This window comes from Anser brachyrhynchus, assembly GCF_964034855.1.
Source record: "Anser brachyrhynchus genome assembly, chromosome: 21".
NCBI lineage: Eukaryota > Metazoa > Chordata > Aves > Anseriformes > Anatidae > Anser > Anser brachyrhynchus.
The window spans coordinates 8,898,873-8,912,809 of record NC_137714.1 but is presented as its reverse complement, the minus strand read 5'-3'; the positions used below and the strand labels follow the sequence as shown (position 1 = coordinate 8,912,809).

The following is a 13,937-nucleotide window of genomic DNA, read 5'->3' as shown; positions in this document are numbered from 1 at the left end:
GCCCTCCCCTCCCGGCCCTCCCTTCCAGCCTCCCTGCCCGCTGTCCCCGCGCTGCCTCCCTGCCCGCCCGCCCTGCCCCGACGGCGCAGTCCCGGGGAGGGAGGCGGGGCGGCCCGGCGGCCCATAAAGGCGGCGGCGGCGGCGGCGGAGCGCCGGAGCACCATGTCCCCGCCGGGCTCCCCGCCGCGGCCCCCGCGCCGCCCCGCCGCCGAGACGCGCAAGGTGAGCGGCGGCCCCCCCGAGGGCCCCGTCGAGGCCGGGCCGCCCTCACCGCCCCTTCTCCCCGCAGACCCTCAAGCCCCTGCTGGAGAAGCGCCGCCGCGCCCGCATCAACGAGAGCCTCAGCCAGCTCAAGGCGCTCATCCTGCCGCTCGTCGGCAAGGACGTGAGTGCCGCGGCCCCGGCCCCCCGCTCCCGGCCCGCCCCCGAGCCGCCCCCGCCGCCCCGTCCCGTCGAGCCCCTTCCCGCACCCCCCTTCCGTGCCCGCCCGCCCCCTCGGCGCCGCCCCGACCCCGGCCCGCAGCCCCCGGCCCTGCCCTCCCTCTCCGCCCCCCCCCGGCCCCGCTCGCCCCGGCGCCGGCCCCAGCCCGGCCCCCCCGCTCCTGTCCCGTGCCCGCCCCCTCCCGCCGGTGCCCGGTGCCGGTGCCCGCCGCTGACCCGCCGGCCCCGCAGAGCTCCCGCTACTCCAAGCTGGAGAAGGCGGACATCCTGGAGATGACCGTGCAGTTCCTCAAGGAGGTGCCGGCCGCGCCCTCGGCCCCAGGTGAGCCCCGGCCCCCCCCCCCCGCCCGCCCCCCGGCCCCCCCCCCGCCCGGCCCGCCGCTGACGGCCGCCTGTCCGCAGAGCCCTCGGAGAGCTTCCGCGCCGGGTACCGCGCCTGCCTGGCCCGCCTGGGCGCCCTGCTGGCCCCCCCGCCGCCGCCCGCCGCCCGCCGCCGCCGCCCGGAGCTGCCGCCTCCCGCCTGCCCCAAGGCCGCCCCGCCGCCGCCCGCCGCCCCGCTCTGGCGGCCCTGGTAGCCCCCCGTGCGTAGCTGTACATAGCCCTATTTATTTGTACAGACCCCAGGGACCCCCTTTGTACAAATAAACCTTTTGCCAAAGCTGCGCTGTGGTGCCCGGGGCACGCCAAGGGGAGCCCGGCTGGCCCCCAGCTGCCGTGGCACCGTGCCCCGGCTCGGGCCGCGTCCCTCCTGCCTGCAGCCCAGCCTGGCACCGCCGCCTGCCCAGGCCTCCCCCGGGAGCGGTGAAACGCCAGCGGCCTCCTGGCCGCCTGCGCTGGGCTCGGCCCCGGCAGCCGGCGTGGTCCGGCCGCAGCCGCGGCCCCCCGGTAATTACGCAGGCAAGCTGCGGCACGGGCGCCTTGATGCAACGGCCTGGCAGCGCTCGCACCCCGCTCCTGCGTCAGGCCTGGGCCTGTCCCCGGCCTCGCACGTGGGCACGCGGTGGCCCTGCCAGGTCCCGGCCGCAGACGGTGGGCGCCTGGGAAGCTGTGTCCACCCCGGGGCCTCGGGGGAGCCCCCAGGGGAGGCGCCGCATCCCCGCCAACCCCGTGTAATGTCCGGCTGCCCTGGCCCATCGCTCCCACCAGTTCCCAGAAAGCTGGGTATCCCGTGGGGCTTCCTCGAGCAGTGGGAACCACGAGGGCTGGGGAAGGAGGGGCACGGGGCTGCAGGCGGCCCGACGTGGCGTCCTCCTGCTCGGGCAGGTGCTGGCAGGTGTCTGCACAGGCCTGAAGGCTGCGGCCTCCCCGAGCCTCCTGCTGCCAGCAGCCTCCGTGCAGGCAGAGCAGCGGCGCCTGACGGCACAGCGCGGCGGGGACTTGGTGTCCTGGGGTGGCAGCTGAGCGGGGGGAGGTGGCAGTGGGGCTGCAGCACCTCCGGGCAGAGCCGAGCCCCACGGCAGGGCTGTGCCTGGAGATCCACAGGACCACCATCCCACCTGTGCCTGCAGCCAAGGCCTGTCCCAGTGGCTCCTGGAGCAGGGACAGGCGGCTTGCTTCTGGTGCTGCTGGGAGCCTTCGGCCAGGGCTGGCCCGGCCCCGCGGTGCCGGCACCCGGCAGCTGGAGGGGGCACAGTGGGGTTCCCTCGCTGGGCCCCCCTTCCTCCTGCAGCCACAGCCCCGCTGCCTCCTGGCCCCATGCAGCCCGGTGCCCGGCTGCTCGCCACGGAGCCGCAGCAGGGCCAGGAGAGCTGCCCGGGCACGCCGCAGCGGCTCCGCCGCCCACGGGGGCTCCCGGTGACGAAGCAGTTTCGCTCAGCACTTCCAGGGTCCCGGGCGCTGCCCGCGGCCGCCGGGGCTGGCAGCGAAGCTCCACGTGAGCGTGGGAAAGGAGCGGGTGTCGGCAGGGTGTCGTGCCCCAGCCGCACACGTGTCTGCCTGCCCACGGTGCTGGGCGCTGCCGGGAGCGGGCACGGGCACCCCGTGGTTCACTCGTGGGCCCTGGGTGCGCCCAGCGCGGGTGGGGGGTGCGGGAGCCGGGGGCCGTGCGGGTGCAGAGCTCCCGGGCAGCCGGGGTCTCGCTGCCCGACCCGTGGTGGGGCCGCAGCCGGCTCCGGTGGCCCGGCTGTGCCCAGGCCAGCAGCAGGGCGCCTCTGCCCGCTCCCGGCCTCTGAAGCACGGCGACCGCGTGGCTCCCGTGGGGCAGAGGGATCCCGGGGCCCGCCTGGGTGCCGGGCACTGACGCTCGCTGCAGGGCTCCCCCAGCTCCGGGCCGGGCCCCGTCCCGGGGCCGGCGCTTTTAGGGAGCGGAGGGCTGGGGGGAAGGAGCTCGGGGCATCCCCGGCACGGCTCGGCCCGGGGGATTCGGGGGCTGTCACCCCGGGAGCGGCTCGGGGGTGCCCCGGGGCCTCCCGCCGGGGAAGCACCGGGTGGGGCGGGGACGCCCGGGGCCCCCCGTGCGGGCAGAGGTGTGCGGGGGGGGCACGCGTGGCACCGGCGGGGGGCTGCTGCCGCGGGGGCTGCGCTGCGAGGCTCCGGGCCGTGGGCGCCGCCGGGTCCCCGGTCCCGGTCCCGGTCCCGGTCCCGTCCCGCCCCCCCCGCGGTGCCGGCGGCTCCGCCCCCTGCGCACGGCCGGGGCGGGGCGGGGCGGGGCGGGGCCGGTTCCGTTCCGCGCCGCCGCCGCCGCCGCAGCGCCGTTGCTGGCGGGCGCCGGGGCCGCCATGTCGGAGCGGGGCGCGGCGGGCCCGGGCCCGGCCACCATCCAGGTCTCCAGGTAACGGCCGCGACCCCCCGGTGCCGCCCGGTGCCGCCGCCCCGCCCGGTGCCGGTGCCCTTGGGCCGCCCTCGGGGGGCTGCGAGAGGCCGGGGGGGGCCGGGCGGGGCCGGGATGCGGCGGGGCGGGGCGGGGCGGGGGGGGCGGCGGGGGGCGGCGGGGGGCGGGCCCAGCCCAGCCCAGCCCAGCCCCGCCCCGCCGGAGGCCGCGCCCCGCCGCCGGTACCGGGCGGTTTCCAGGGCGACGGGCAGGAAGCGGCCGCCACGTGCTGACGTCGCGGGCATCCGGCAGCCGCCGGCCATGGCGGGCGGGGGGGACCGGGGCGGCGGGCCGGGGGGGCCGGGGGGGCCGGGGGGCGGCGGGCCGGGGGGGCCGGGGGGGCCGGGGGGCGGCGGGCCGGGCCCCCCCGCGGCTGAGCGGTGCCTCCGCAGGATCATGCGGCCCGACGACGCCAACGTGGCGGGCAACGTGCACGGCGGCACCGTGCTGAAGATGATCGAGGAGGCGGGGGCCATCATCAGCACCCGGCACTGCAACTCCGGCACCGGGGTGAGCGGCGACGGGGGGGGCGGGGGGTGCCCCCGCCCGCCGTAAGCTGCGGCTGGGCACCGGGGCTCTGCGGGTGCCCCCTTCCTGCCGCCCCCGTGGCTGCGCGGCCGGAGCAAGGCTCGCGCTGCTCGCGCCATCGCCGAAGGGGAAGCGGGCGGTGGGTGCTGAGCCTCCGCCCGTGGGGTCCCCTGGGCTGCGGGGTCCCGCGATGGAGCGGGGCATGCTCCCTCCTCCTCCTCCTCCTCCTCCCTGGAAGCTCTGACCCCGCTGCTCCGCGCCCCCAGGAGCCCTGCGTGGCCGCGCTGGCGCGCGTGGAGCGGACGGACTTCCTCTCCCCCATGTGCATCGGTGAGGTGGCCAACGTCAGCGCCGAGATCACCTACACCTCCAAGCACTCGGTGGAAGTCCAGGTCAACGTGATGTCCGAAAACATTCTGACAGGTAAACGACTCCAGGCGACACGCTGCTCTGCCCCCTTCGGGGCTCGCAGGTCGCAGCCCCCGCGCGTGGGCAGTCAGCCCTACAGGGGCTCGTGCCACGCCGCCCGCCCCGCTCCCGTGGAGACCAGAGCTGTCCCTGTATGGTGTGCGTGGGAGCGGCATCAGGGTCTGCCCCGTGTGCGGCCGTGCCGTGGGCTGGGGCTGCCCCAGCCCAGCCGAGCTCCTTCCCACGCAGGGCTCGGTGAGCAGGGCGGCGCTCCGTGCGGTGCTAGCGCCCGGCGCTGAGCTGTCTGCGGGGCTGCTGCTGGCGTGTCTGGGGGCTCGTGGCTGCCGCACCCTCACCAGAGCTGCGAGCCACCCCTGCGCAGCAGGGACGTGCGGCGATCGGCCCCGGGGCCGTGCCGGCTGGTGCTGCTCGTCCCCAGGGTTATGCTGCAGGGGGATGCAGGCGAGGAGCAGCCCGTGCCCGCCAGGCGGCAGGTTGCTGCTGCAGCGTGCTGGGAGCGGCGGCCGTGACACTAGAGGGCTGCGCTCGCTGCAAGCATCCCTGTGTGCTGCGGCTCTTGCCGGGTGTTTCCGCAGGCCCAGCTGCTGGCAGAAGCCGTGGGACCAAAGCTTGGTCCCGATGCCCCCTGCCGCAGCGCTTGGGGCACCGTGGGGACCCCTCGCCATGCGTGGTGGTAGCTGGAGTGCATGCCGGATTTTCTGTGCTTCCTCCCGGATAAAGAGGGTCTGCATCGAGACGCCCCATTGTGGCTCGGTGCAGCCTGCGCTTTTTTAGGACTCCAGTTTTTCTTTCGAGGAGATCTCGTGGTGTTGTCTCTGGGCGAGGGGGGAAAGGGCAGTCCCGGTTCAGATCCCCTTCTCCCAGCTGCCCACTGCTGGCCATGGGTCTCCTGCCGGTACGAGCGCAGCCGTGTTGGCAAACCCCAGGCTCCTGCGTTGGCTGTGCAGTGCAATCAGGGCTGGGAACACCTCCTAGCCCTCAAAGCTCTGGAGAAATAACTGCTATGAGCAAAGAGCCTGTGCTGAGCCTCATCCCTTATAGCATCGGGCTGGGGCGGACAGCTCTGCTCTTTTTTCTCCGCCCCAGATGAGAGCACTCTGCTTCAGCACAGGGCTTCAGCCCCGCAGGGGTTGTTGCTGAGGGCTGTGGATGTGCTGACTGGTGCTCCTAGCTTGCTGAAGATGAGCAGCTTTCTGCAGAAGCCTTTCCTCTCGTTTTGTCACCTTGCAACCCCCGGAGTGCCGGGGAGGAGACGAGCTTCCAGCATCGTGCGCAGTCTCTTCAGCCCTGGCTCTCCCTGGAGTTGGCTCAGGCTCCTTCTCTTAAGTCCCGAGAAGGAAATGGAGGAACTGAACCAAAACCAGCAGCCAGAAGTCGTTGAATGGTGTCTGCTTTCTCTTTCGTTTCCCACCTCCCTGTTTTAGATCGCCAGTTCCGAGAAGCAGCGCAGTGTGTGCAGGGCAAAGAGCGCAGCTTCCCGGAACGGCCGGGCGGGGGGCACGGGGGGGCTCCTCCAGCACCCGTGGGTGGGAGCACGCGTCCGAGGGCTGCCGGGACACGGAGCACCCGCGGGCACCGGGCAGCGCGCTGGGAAGGGGCGGCACAGCGCTGCAGGCCTGTTGTGGTGCGGCTGATGAGTTTTGTTCAAAATCGGAATAATTTAGCGCACGCGGCTGGCTGGGAGCTGACAAAAGCCCTTCCCTGCGGTTGCCGTGGTTACTGGCTGGGCTCCTCGGGGTGCCTTTGCCGGGGTGTGCCGTGACAGCCGCTCCGGCAGCGCCGTGTTCCCAGGGCCGCCGCGCTCACGCTGCCCTCCCTCTGCCAGGGGCCAAGAAGGTGACGAACAAGGCGACGCTGTGGTACGTGCCGCTGTCCCTGAAGAACGTGAACAAGGTGGTCGAGGTGCCGCCCATCCAGGTAGGGCTGGGTGCCAGCATTGGGCGGGGGCAGAGCCAGCACAGCCCTGTCCCCTTTGCTGGTGGGAGCGGGGCCCCCGCTGGCACACGGGGCCTTGTCCTGGTGGAGGGACGTTGGTGGAGGCATCGGAGCCATGTTGGGGCAGAACGGCGTGACACGTGCGCGTCCCCAGCCGGGACAGCGCTGCTCAGCTGCCCTCCATAGCTCCGCAGGGAGGTGCGTGCGGTATGAGCGGTGCCGTGTCCCACACCTGCTCCCAGCTGCAGCATGGGGCTGCCTCCGGCTGCGCGGTGCCGCTGCTGGGAGCCTGCCCGGCGACCCCGGCACGTGTGGGGCTGGGGGGCTCGGGTCTGCGAACGGGCACCCGGCCGCTGCCCATGGCCAGGGAGCGCAGCGGGTGCACCGAGCGTGCTTTTCCTTCCAGTACGCGCGGAAGGAGCAGGAGGATGAGGGGAGGAAGCGCTATGAAGAGCAAAAGCTGGATCGGCTGGAAACCAAGCAAAGGAACGGCGATGTGATCATGCCAGTGATCAACCCAGGTAACGCAGCCCCTGCTGGCAGCACCTGTCCTCGGGCCGTGTCTCCGTTCTTCCTGCGAGATCTGTCTTGGCTAAAGGAAGGTGGAAAGCATCTTTTAGTTTCCTGAGTTTTCTGCTGCTGATATGCCTGAGGAGGAGGCATTCTTTGGGCATTTGCAGTCCAGAGCAGGCAGCTCCTCCAGGCCCTGTGGTCCAGCAGGGAGACAGAGGGACGAGCCTGGGCACAAAACTAGAGCAGCCGGCTGCAGCCGGGCTTCTGGAGCTCGCTTTAACAGAACCAGCTCTGCTCTGCTGCCTGCGTGCGCTCAGAGAGCTGCAGGAGCAACGGCTCAGGCCATCGTCCTGGCTCGGTGGTGCCGCAGCTACCAGGGACCCCAAAAGCGTTTCTCGCAGAACTCGAATACCCGCACCGTTAGCGCCCGTGGGGTCAGGATGTCAGCTTCTTAGAATGCCAAATGTGCCTGGCTGCACATGGATGCGTGGGGACTGAACTGGGTCACCTCCGTGGTAATACACAATGAAAGCTGCTTAAATACCTTTTTTCCTTTGCTCTCCCTGCTCACAGATAGACAGACAAAAGGTAAGGCTGGGGGCACGCTGGGTGGCGGGTGCTGCCGCAGGGAGCATCCCTGCTGCTGTACAGCAGTACGTGCCGCTACCTGGGGGGGTGGGAGCAGAGACGTTGAAGCTGAGCAGAAAGCATGGTCCCCTTGAGACACTGCCGAACGCACACGGGTGAACAGGCCGGGTTTGGGAAACTTAGCTTCAGTTCGCGCAGTCGGTGACCGGAGGAGGAAAACCTTGCAGGCACCCTTGCGTTCAGTTAACTCCGGTTTGCTTTCAGGCTCCTGTTAACTTTGAAACAAAAAAGAAACTGAGCTTGAATAAAATTCGTAGGCAAATAGCAGAGAGGTGGCGGTCCGTCATGTGTTCAGTAGCCTGTGCGTTCAGGGCTTCTCAGGACTGATGTAGGTGTTTTGTCCTGGCTTGGAAGCACTTCAGTTTGCAGAAGCTGGCACAGCATCTTCCCCAGGGCGCGTGGGACGCTGCCATGGGTGGGCTGGCAGGCACCCGCCGCGCTGCGCTAACCCCTCCGCGTCTCTCTGTGAGCAGAGCCGCACACCGTGGGCTACAGCCAGTCCAGCCTGATCCACCTGGTGGGCCCGTCGGACTGCACGCTGCTCGGCTTCGTCCACGGAGGTGAGTGAGCGGCACGGCCGAGCCCTGGCACGGGGAAGGGGAGGCGGCCGCATCCCGGGGTGTCCGCTCAGCGCCGCCCCGGCCCCGCAGCTGGCGGGGTTTAGGCACCCGGCCTCCTGCCCACAGCAAACACGCTGCATGGCTGAATTTGAAGACCAGCAGCACGCCAAATCGGGTTATTTGGGGCGTAAGCAAGCGCTGCAGCAGGTGAAGCACCCTTTTGGTGAAGCACCCTGTCTGCCAGGAGTGAAGCGCTGCGCCTCCTGGGCTGCGGCAGCGCTGCCAGGTGCTCCTCTGCGCGTCGCTTCAGCACGTGCGTGCTTTGCAGCTGATACCTGGATCCCGTGTTTGGTGACAATTATAATGCACCATTTACTTCATTTTTAGCGTTTTGTGCTTGCAATCCCTAAGCAGTGCCTGATGGCACCGCGCGTGGTAAGCGGCTCAGAGAGCCAGGAACGAGCCCCTGGGAGCATGGAGAATGGTAAATGGAGTAACAGGGTGAGGATAATTGGGGAGTGCAATTTTCTCATTACCTACAAAGGACTGTCTGCGTGTGTCTGAAACAAAATGAGCAGAGCTTTCAGCGCAGCAGTAATGGATTACTGCACCTGAAGCAGCATTTTTTATCTGTGCTGGTTACAGATGCAGTGATCTTCAGTACAGGGTGAGCATGTGAAACTTCTTTTTTTTTTAAATGAAAAAAAACGCCACATCTTATCAAAAATGGAGCAAGTGCAGACTGCACAGGCTTTTGGCCACGTGAATCTTTTCAGATGGAAAACTTGTGCTGCTCCTTGCCAGCAGCTGGTGTGTCCCCCGGGCCCACCGGTGGCTTTGGGGGCTGGCAGGGAGCAAACCCCAGGGCTGGCCCCCGGGGGATCCCTGCAGCCCGCTGCTGAGCAGAGCGAGCCTGGTGGCTCCAGCATCTGCAGCAGGTAGGTGCAATCGTACCTGGTTCAGCAGCGCCCTGGGAAGGCACAGACTGAGCAGTCAGACCAGCAGTGGGGCAGGGGCCGTGGCCCCGTGCGGGCGGCTGCTGCTGCTGGGCACCGCGCGGGGAAGCACCCACGGCACCTGCGGCTCTGGCAGCCCAGGCACGGGGACGTGTTTGTCTCCCCTTCCGAAGAACAGAGCTGAGATGCCACCAAACTTCAAGGTGTAATTAGCAGCTGTGAGGCCTAATTAGCACAAGGCAACAGATGCGGTAAGAATAGCGGCACTGGCACCACGCTCTATTTTGAGCGTGGCGCGAGTCACAGGATCCTGGAAAAATCCCACCAAAGCTGCGGGACGATGTCCGCCGTGAGGACGCAGCGCTAGGCCTGTGCTAGGCTCCCGCACCAGTCACCCGTGCCCAGGCACCTGCTCAAAAATACTTAAATCATCACGAGCGCACAACATTTTTCTGTTTTTGTGCTTGTCAGGCACCCCAAGCAGCCGGGCTGTTCGCAGTGGCAGTGCGGGGGGACGTGGGTTTCCCCCCGCTGCGTGCCCGGGGCAGTGGGGACTGCTCCCGGCCGTCCCTCGCCATCCTCAGCGCTCGTGGCGGGAAACGCGAGGGGTCCATTGCAGAGCGTGCTGCTGCGGCAGGAAAATAAAACGCGCAGCGTGGTGGGCAAACCAGCAGAGGCACGGCCTGGGGGGGTCCGGGAACGAGCAAATGCCGCCTCCTCCCCGGGGCCTGTCACCGGCCTGGTGGCCATAAAAATGGGCGGTTGCCATGGCGACTCCCCGCTCCCCTTGGGGCCGCCGCCATCCAGGTCGGTGGAGGCGCGCGGGGCTCGCGCTGGCTGCCGCGGGGGGCCGGGGCATCGCCCCTCGCCTGCCTTCGGGAGGGGCGGCTCCCATTTATTTATATATATCTGTATTAAGGAAACGCTGTTAAAAATAGAGCCTTCAAAGATAGTCAACGCACTGCCGCTGTTTTCAAGATCCGCAGGCAGTTAAATGTTGCATTCAGAAATATCTCTGCCACCAGATGTTGAGACTCATTTTCAGAGCCAGAGAGGGCTCTGCCTATGTTTAAAATAAGCCCAGGGAGCTGACATAGCCAGACCGTTAAATCCTACAATTTTGTTGCCATCTTTCAAATTGCAAATCTCGAATTATAAATACTGAGTGTAAAAATTACTGCAATTTGCAGGAGTAATTTCCTCGGGGCTGGCAGCTCCGACGCGTGCGGTGAGGGGGGGCCTGGCGAGGGGCGAGCTGCCTGGGCAGGACGGGGGTCCTGAGCCGGGCGTGCAGGAGGCACAGGGCTGTGCAGGCCAGGCACGAGATCCCTTTGCTTAGCAGGAACAGACAGGCTTCTCAGAGGAAGCCTTTCAGGCTTTGTAGTCTTTACGCTCCAAAATAAACGCTGTAGCTCTCGAATCCTCAGCCCTGGGCTGGTGCTGGCGGCCGTCGGCACCGGGCCAGGGAGCCACAGCTCTGCCTCCTCCCGCAGGGGTCACCATGAAGCTGATGGACGAAGTTGCCGGGATCGTGGCTGCCCGCCACTGCAAGACCAACATCGTCACCGCCTCCGTGGACGCCATCAACTTCCACGAGAAGATCAAGAAAGGTCAGGGGGGTGCGGGGGGGTGCGCAGCGGGGTCTCTGCCGGCCGCACGCCGCAGGGGAACGCCGTCCTGGTGAGCCTCGGGTGGCGCTCGGCTGCCCATGGGCCGGGTCCTGGTAAAGCACAAAAGAGCAGAACTCTGCAGCATCCCCTGCGCTGATGCAGAGAGACCTGGGGCAGGTGGCACCCGGTGCCTGGAACACGTTATTGGGCATCGAATTAATCTAGGGTGCCCAAAACTGAGTGGTGCTGGTGCGCGAGGAGCATCGCTGGGGCAGCCCCTGTGGGGAACGCTGGCGGCTGCGGCCTGGGGCCGAGCCCTGCCAGGGGCATCGCGGGTCCCCCGTGGGCACGCTCAGGGTCCCGTGGGCCCTGCCTGCATGTGGCGAGCTTTCCGCTCGCAGTTGCGGCCGCGGTGCCCTCATGGGTGAACCACCCCTCTCCGCTCCGCAGGTAGCGTTATCACCATCTCGGGGCGCATGACCTTCACGAGCAATAAGTCCATGGAAATTGAAGTCTTTGTGGATGCCGACCCTTTTGTGGATGAGCCGCAGGAGCGATACCGTGCCGTCAGCGCGTTCTTCACCTACGTGTCCCTGAGCAAGGAGGGGAAGACCCTGCCCGTCCCTCAGCTGCTGGTAAGAGCTCGCTTGGTGCGCGCACAGCCCCGTGCTGCTCAGGCTTCTGAGCACAAATGTTCTGCTCTTTGCTGCAAGCAGGGGAGGTTTCAGGCTTCCTGTTTATTAAACACTGAATATTTTACATACTTGGGCTTTTCATGTGATGCCCTCAGGGCTTTGTTGTCCAACAAAACCTCTTCCTCTGAATTGTTCAGCAGAAAAACATGAGCATAAATGAACCTCGCCAAGCCAGGCTTCGGGGTTGTTTTTTGTTTTTTAATTTCTTCTGGCTGAAAACTGCCAGCAAAGAGATTGTTTTTCCTTTCTCACAACTGAGGAAAATCTGTCGCTGGAGCTTCACGGCTTCCTCCCTCCCCGCGGTGACCTGATGGGTGCCCGCAGCCCCCGGCCCCGCCGCCCTCCTCCCGCTCCCGGCTCCCGGATGCCGGCGGCGCTGCGCTGACGCAGCGCTGATGGCAGGGAGTTGTTTCTTGATTAATATTTCATGCCGAGTAGGTCTCCTTCTGTTCCGTGCTCTGTGGCATTTTGGAGTATTTTGTGGGCTAATTATACATTAGCCATCCAAGCTGCGTTCCACGGAGCCGTTTTCCATCCCCGCTTCCTGCGGCAGGCGGCGCGGTGCCTCCTGCGCACTGTGGGACGCGCGGCGCTGCCCGACGGCCGCGGGCTGGGGCTGGCTCCGACCCCACACGGCGCTGGCCAGGCCGGCAGCACCGCGGCTCCACCACCACGGTGCGAGTGCTGCCGCGGGGCTGCCAGTGCTCGAGGGCAGGATCTGGCCCGCTGCCCGGCAGGTTTCCCACCAGGCGCTCGTGTCCGAACGCTCGCGTCCAACCCACGCGCTGCCTCTGGCTCCGGCCCCAGCTGAAGTTGAACTTGGGAGATCTCTTTCTAAATTTCTGAATAATTTAGGGAATGCGTGTTACTGGATTGAAGTGTGCTGCTAGCTATTAGTCTGTTCCTGTGAATATGTCCTGGTGGGGTTGGGTGGCACCGCAGCAGTGCGGAGCTCCTCGTGTCCTTCCTCGCAGGCAGGAGCTGAGCCGTGGGGAGCCTGGGCGTGAGACGAGGTTGTGCTTGTCCCTAACGGGGGTGCTGCCGGCTCCGTTATGCTCGGGCTGGGTTTCTCTGAGTGATGTCCTGAATTAAAGAGGTCGCTGGACTGAGGCAGCCACGGCACCATGGTCACGGGCAGCCCATGGTGTGGCAGCACGGCCATGCGGGGAGCAGGGGTCGCTTTTCTGTAGGGCTTTGACATCAGGGTGAGCCAAGTTTTCAGCTGTGATTGCGTTGCCTGTCCGAGCAAGCAGTCCAGGCAGAGCAGACAGAGTTGCATCTTCTTGCTGGCAGTAATTTAATTATTAATCTCTATTGTCCCAGTGGAGCTCAGAGTAATGCATCTTTAACGAGCTCTCAGAGGGAGCCGCGCTGTGTGCAGCGATGGCATTTCTTTTTTCTCTCTGCTGCGAGCTAACCTGAAGGGCATCCATGCTGGGGGCTCAGTGGCTGGCGGGGTGGGGGCTGCTTGGGGCCCCCCGCCCGGGGCACGTGGCTGCAGGGCTCGGGGTGAGCGGCAGCACGGGGCCGGCAGCCCGGGGCCGCAGCTTCTGGGAGCGCGACGCGGTGCAGTGCTGGTGGTGAGGGTGCGACCTCGGGGCTGCCTTGCCGCAAGTGCTTTGCGGTAACCCTGCGTCATCTCCGGGTGCGGGAGCGTCCCTTGGCTGTGAAAGGAGCTCCCGCACCCGAGTGGCGTCCAGAGGCTACGGATGGCCTGGGGCAGAGGGGATGGAACACGGTGCAAGGCTGATGTGGGACAACGTGGAACTGTCGCAGCGAGGGGCCGTGAGGTGAGGGTGGTGCCCATCGTGGGCAGCGGGAGCAGCCGGCGGCGCCCAGGACGTGGCCAGGCTCCATCCGGCACCTCCCACGGACGGTGCTGTGGGCGCCGCCGACAGCTGGAAGGGAGCTGAACTTATTGATCGAACAAAGTCCATGTAAACTTGCCCACGCATCAGATCTGCCCGTTCAGATCCTAATTAAGCTAATGTTCATGGCTTTGCTTTCTTTCGGTTACTGCCAGACGGAAACCGAGGACGAGAAGAGGCGCTTTGAGGAAGGGAAGGGGAGATACCTCCAAACAAAAGCCAAGAGACAGGCGCAGATGCAGCAGGCTGCCCAGCACTGATCTCCGACCTGGACCAAAGCGCTCGCAGGAGAGCCGCGCGCTGCTCAAGTATTCACTCGGCCAAACCTCCAAGTTCCCATTCGTGTTGTGTTACGTGTGCGGGGCCTCGTGCGCTGCCGCTGCGCCGTGCCGTGCCGCAGGAGCGGGCTCGAGCAGAGCCGGTGTTCTGGGTGCGCCGCAGCCTGGCCCGCGGTGCCGCAGCGATGCCACCAGCGAGCTGCTGCTGGGTTTACCGCCCTCGCCCCGTGTATTAAACGGCTTAAATGCTCCAGAAAGCCTCTGGGATCTGCCTGGCTCTCGGGAGCGTTTGCGTCGGTTTGTCAGTGAGCCCCAGAGCCCTGGTTTGGGGGTTTAATCCCCTCAGTGAAACTCCTGCCCGCACTGCAGTGGCGCGCGCGCACGTGGCAGCACAAGGGGCGCACGAGGCCCCGAGTCTTTGTGAAGCTGTGTTAAACTTACAGTATGTCCTAAAAATGTACACCAAAGCTTATTTATGATACTTGCGACTATAAATGCGACCGAGTATTGTATTGAATGTCTCAGCCCCTTCCATTGACAGCCCTAGGTAGTATCTCCGTGCGCATCTAAGTTATTTGAGGAATACTGTGACATAAATAAAGTCTGTCATCTCTGACTGAAATAAAGGGGGTGTCGCTTTTTTCCCGAAGCGGCGGCACGGCTGGCT

The 13,937-nt window shown here is 66.6% G+C and overlaps 2 protein-coding genes across 3 annotated transcripts; both read left to right on the top strand.

Annotated features, from left to right (window-relative positions):
- The first annotated feature begins 26 nt into the window (after positions 1-26).
- On the top strand, positions 27-1,103 carry HES2 (hes family bHLH transcription factor 2). Its single transcript, XM_080563856.1, has 4 exons — positions 27-222; positions 290-385; positions 673-763; positions 844-1,103. Exons 1-4 carry the CDS (start codon positions 163-165, stop codon positions 1,014-1,016), a joined length of 420 nt encoding a protein of 139 aa, XP_080419982.1. The 5' UTR covers positions 27-162; the 3' UTR covers positions 1,017-1,103.
- A 1,964-nt stretch (positions 1,104-3,067) lies between these two features.
- ACOT7 (acyl-CoA thioesterase 7) lies at positions 3,068-13,896 on the top strand. 2 transcript variants are annotated; one of them, XM_080563851.1, is made up of 10 exons: positions 3,068-3,211; positions 3,643-3,760; positions 4,045-4,201; positions 6,033-6,124; positions 6,549-6,663; positions 7,229-7,243; positions 7,777-7,863; positions 10,313-10,429; positions 10,880-11,064; positions 13,148-13,896. In XM_080563851.1, exons 1-10 carry the CDS (start codon positions 3,159-3,161, stop codon positions 13,250-13,252), a joined length of 1,044 nt encoding a protein of 347 aa, XP_080419977.1. In that variant the 5' UTR covers positions 3,068-3,158; the 3' UTR covers positions 13,253-13,896. The 2 variants fall into 2 exon arrangements, with proteins under 2 accessions (XP_080419977.1, XP_080419978.1); XM_080563852.1 differs by lacking the exon at positions 7,229-7,243 and having other exon boundaries at positions 3,069-3,211.
- The last annotated feature ends 41 nt before the right edge of the window (positions 13,897-13,937 follow it).

Excerpts from the sequence above, each read along its gene's own strand:
- HES2 (XM_080563856.1), top strand. The coding sequence starts at position 163 with ATGTCCCCGCCGGGCTCCCCGCCGCGGCCCCCGCGCCGCCCCGCCGCC. Across the intron at positions 386-672 it reads TGCCGCTCGTCGGCAAGGAC|AGCTCCCGCTACTCCAAGCT; the intron begins GTGAGTGCCGCG and ends CCGGCCCCGCAG. Across the intron at positions 764-843 it reads GGCCGCGCCCTCGGCCCCAG|AGCCCTCGGAGAGCTTCCGC; the intron begins GTGAGCCCCGGC and ends GCCTGTCCGCAG.
- ACOT7 (XM_080563851.1), top strand. The coding sequence starts at position 3,159 with ATGTCGGAGCGGGGCGCGGCGGGCCCGGGCCCGGCCACCATCCAGGTC. Across the intron at positions 6,125-6,548 it reads TCGAGGTGCCGCCCATCCAG|TACGCGCGGAAGGAGCAGGA; the intron begins GTAGGGCTGGGT and ends TTTTCCTTCCAG. Across the intron at positions 7,864-10,312 it reads GCTCGGCTTCGTCCACGGAG|GGGTCACCATGAAGCTGATG; the intron begins GTGAGTGAGCGG and ends CTCCTCCCGCAG.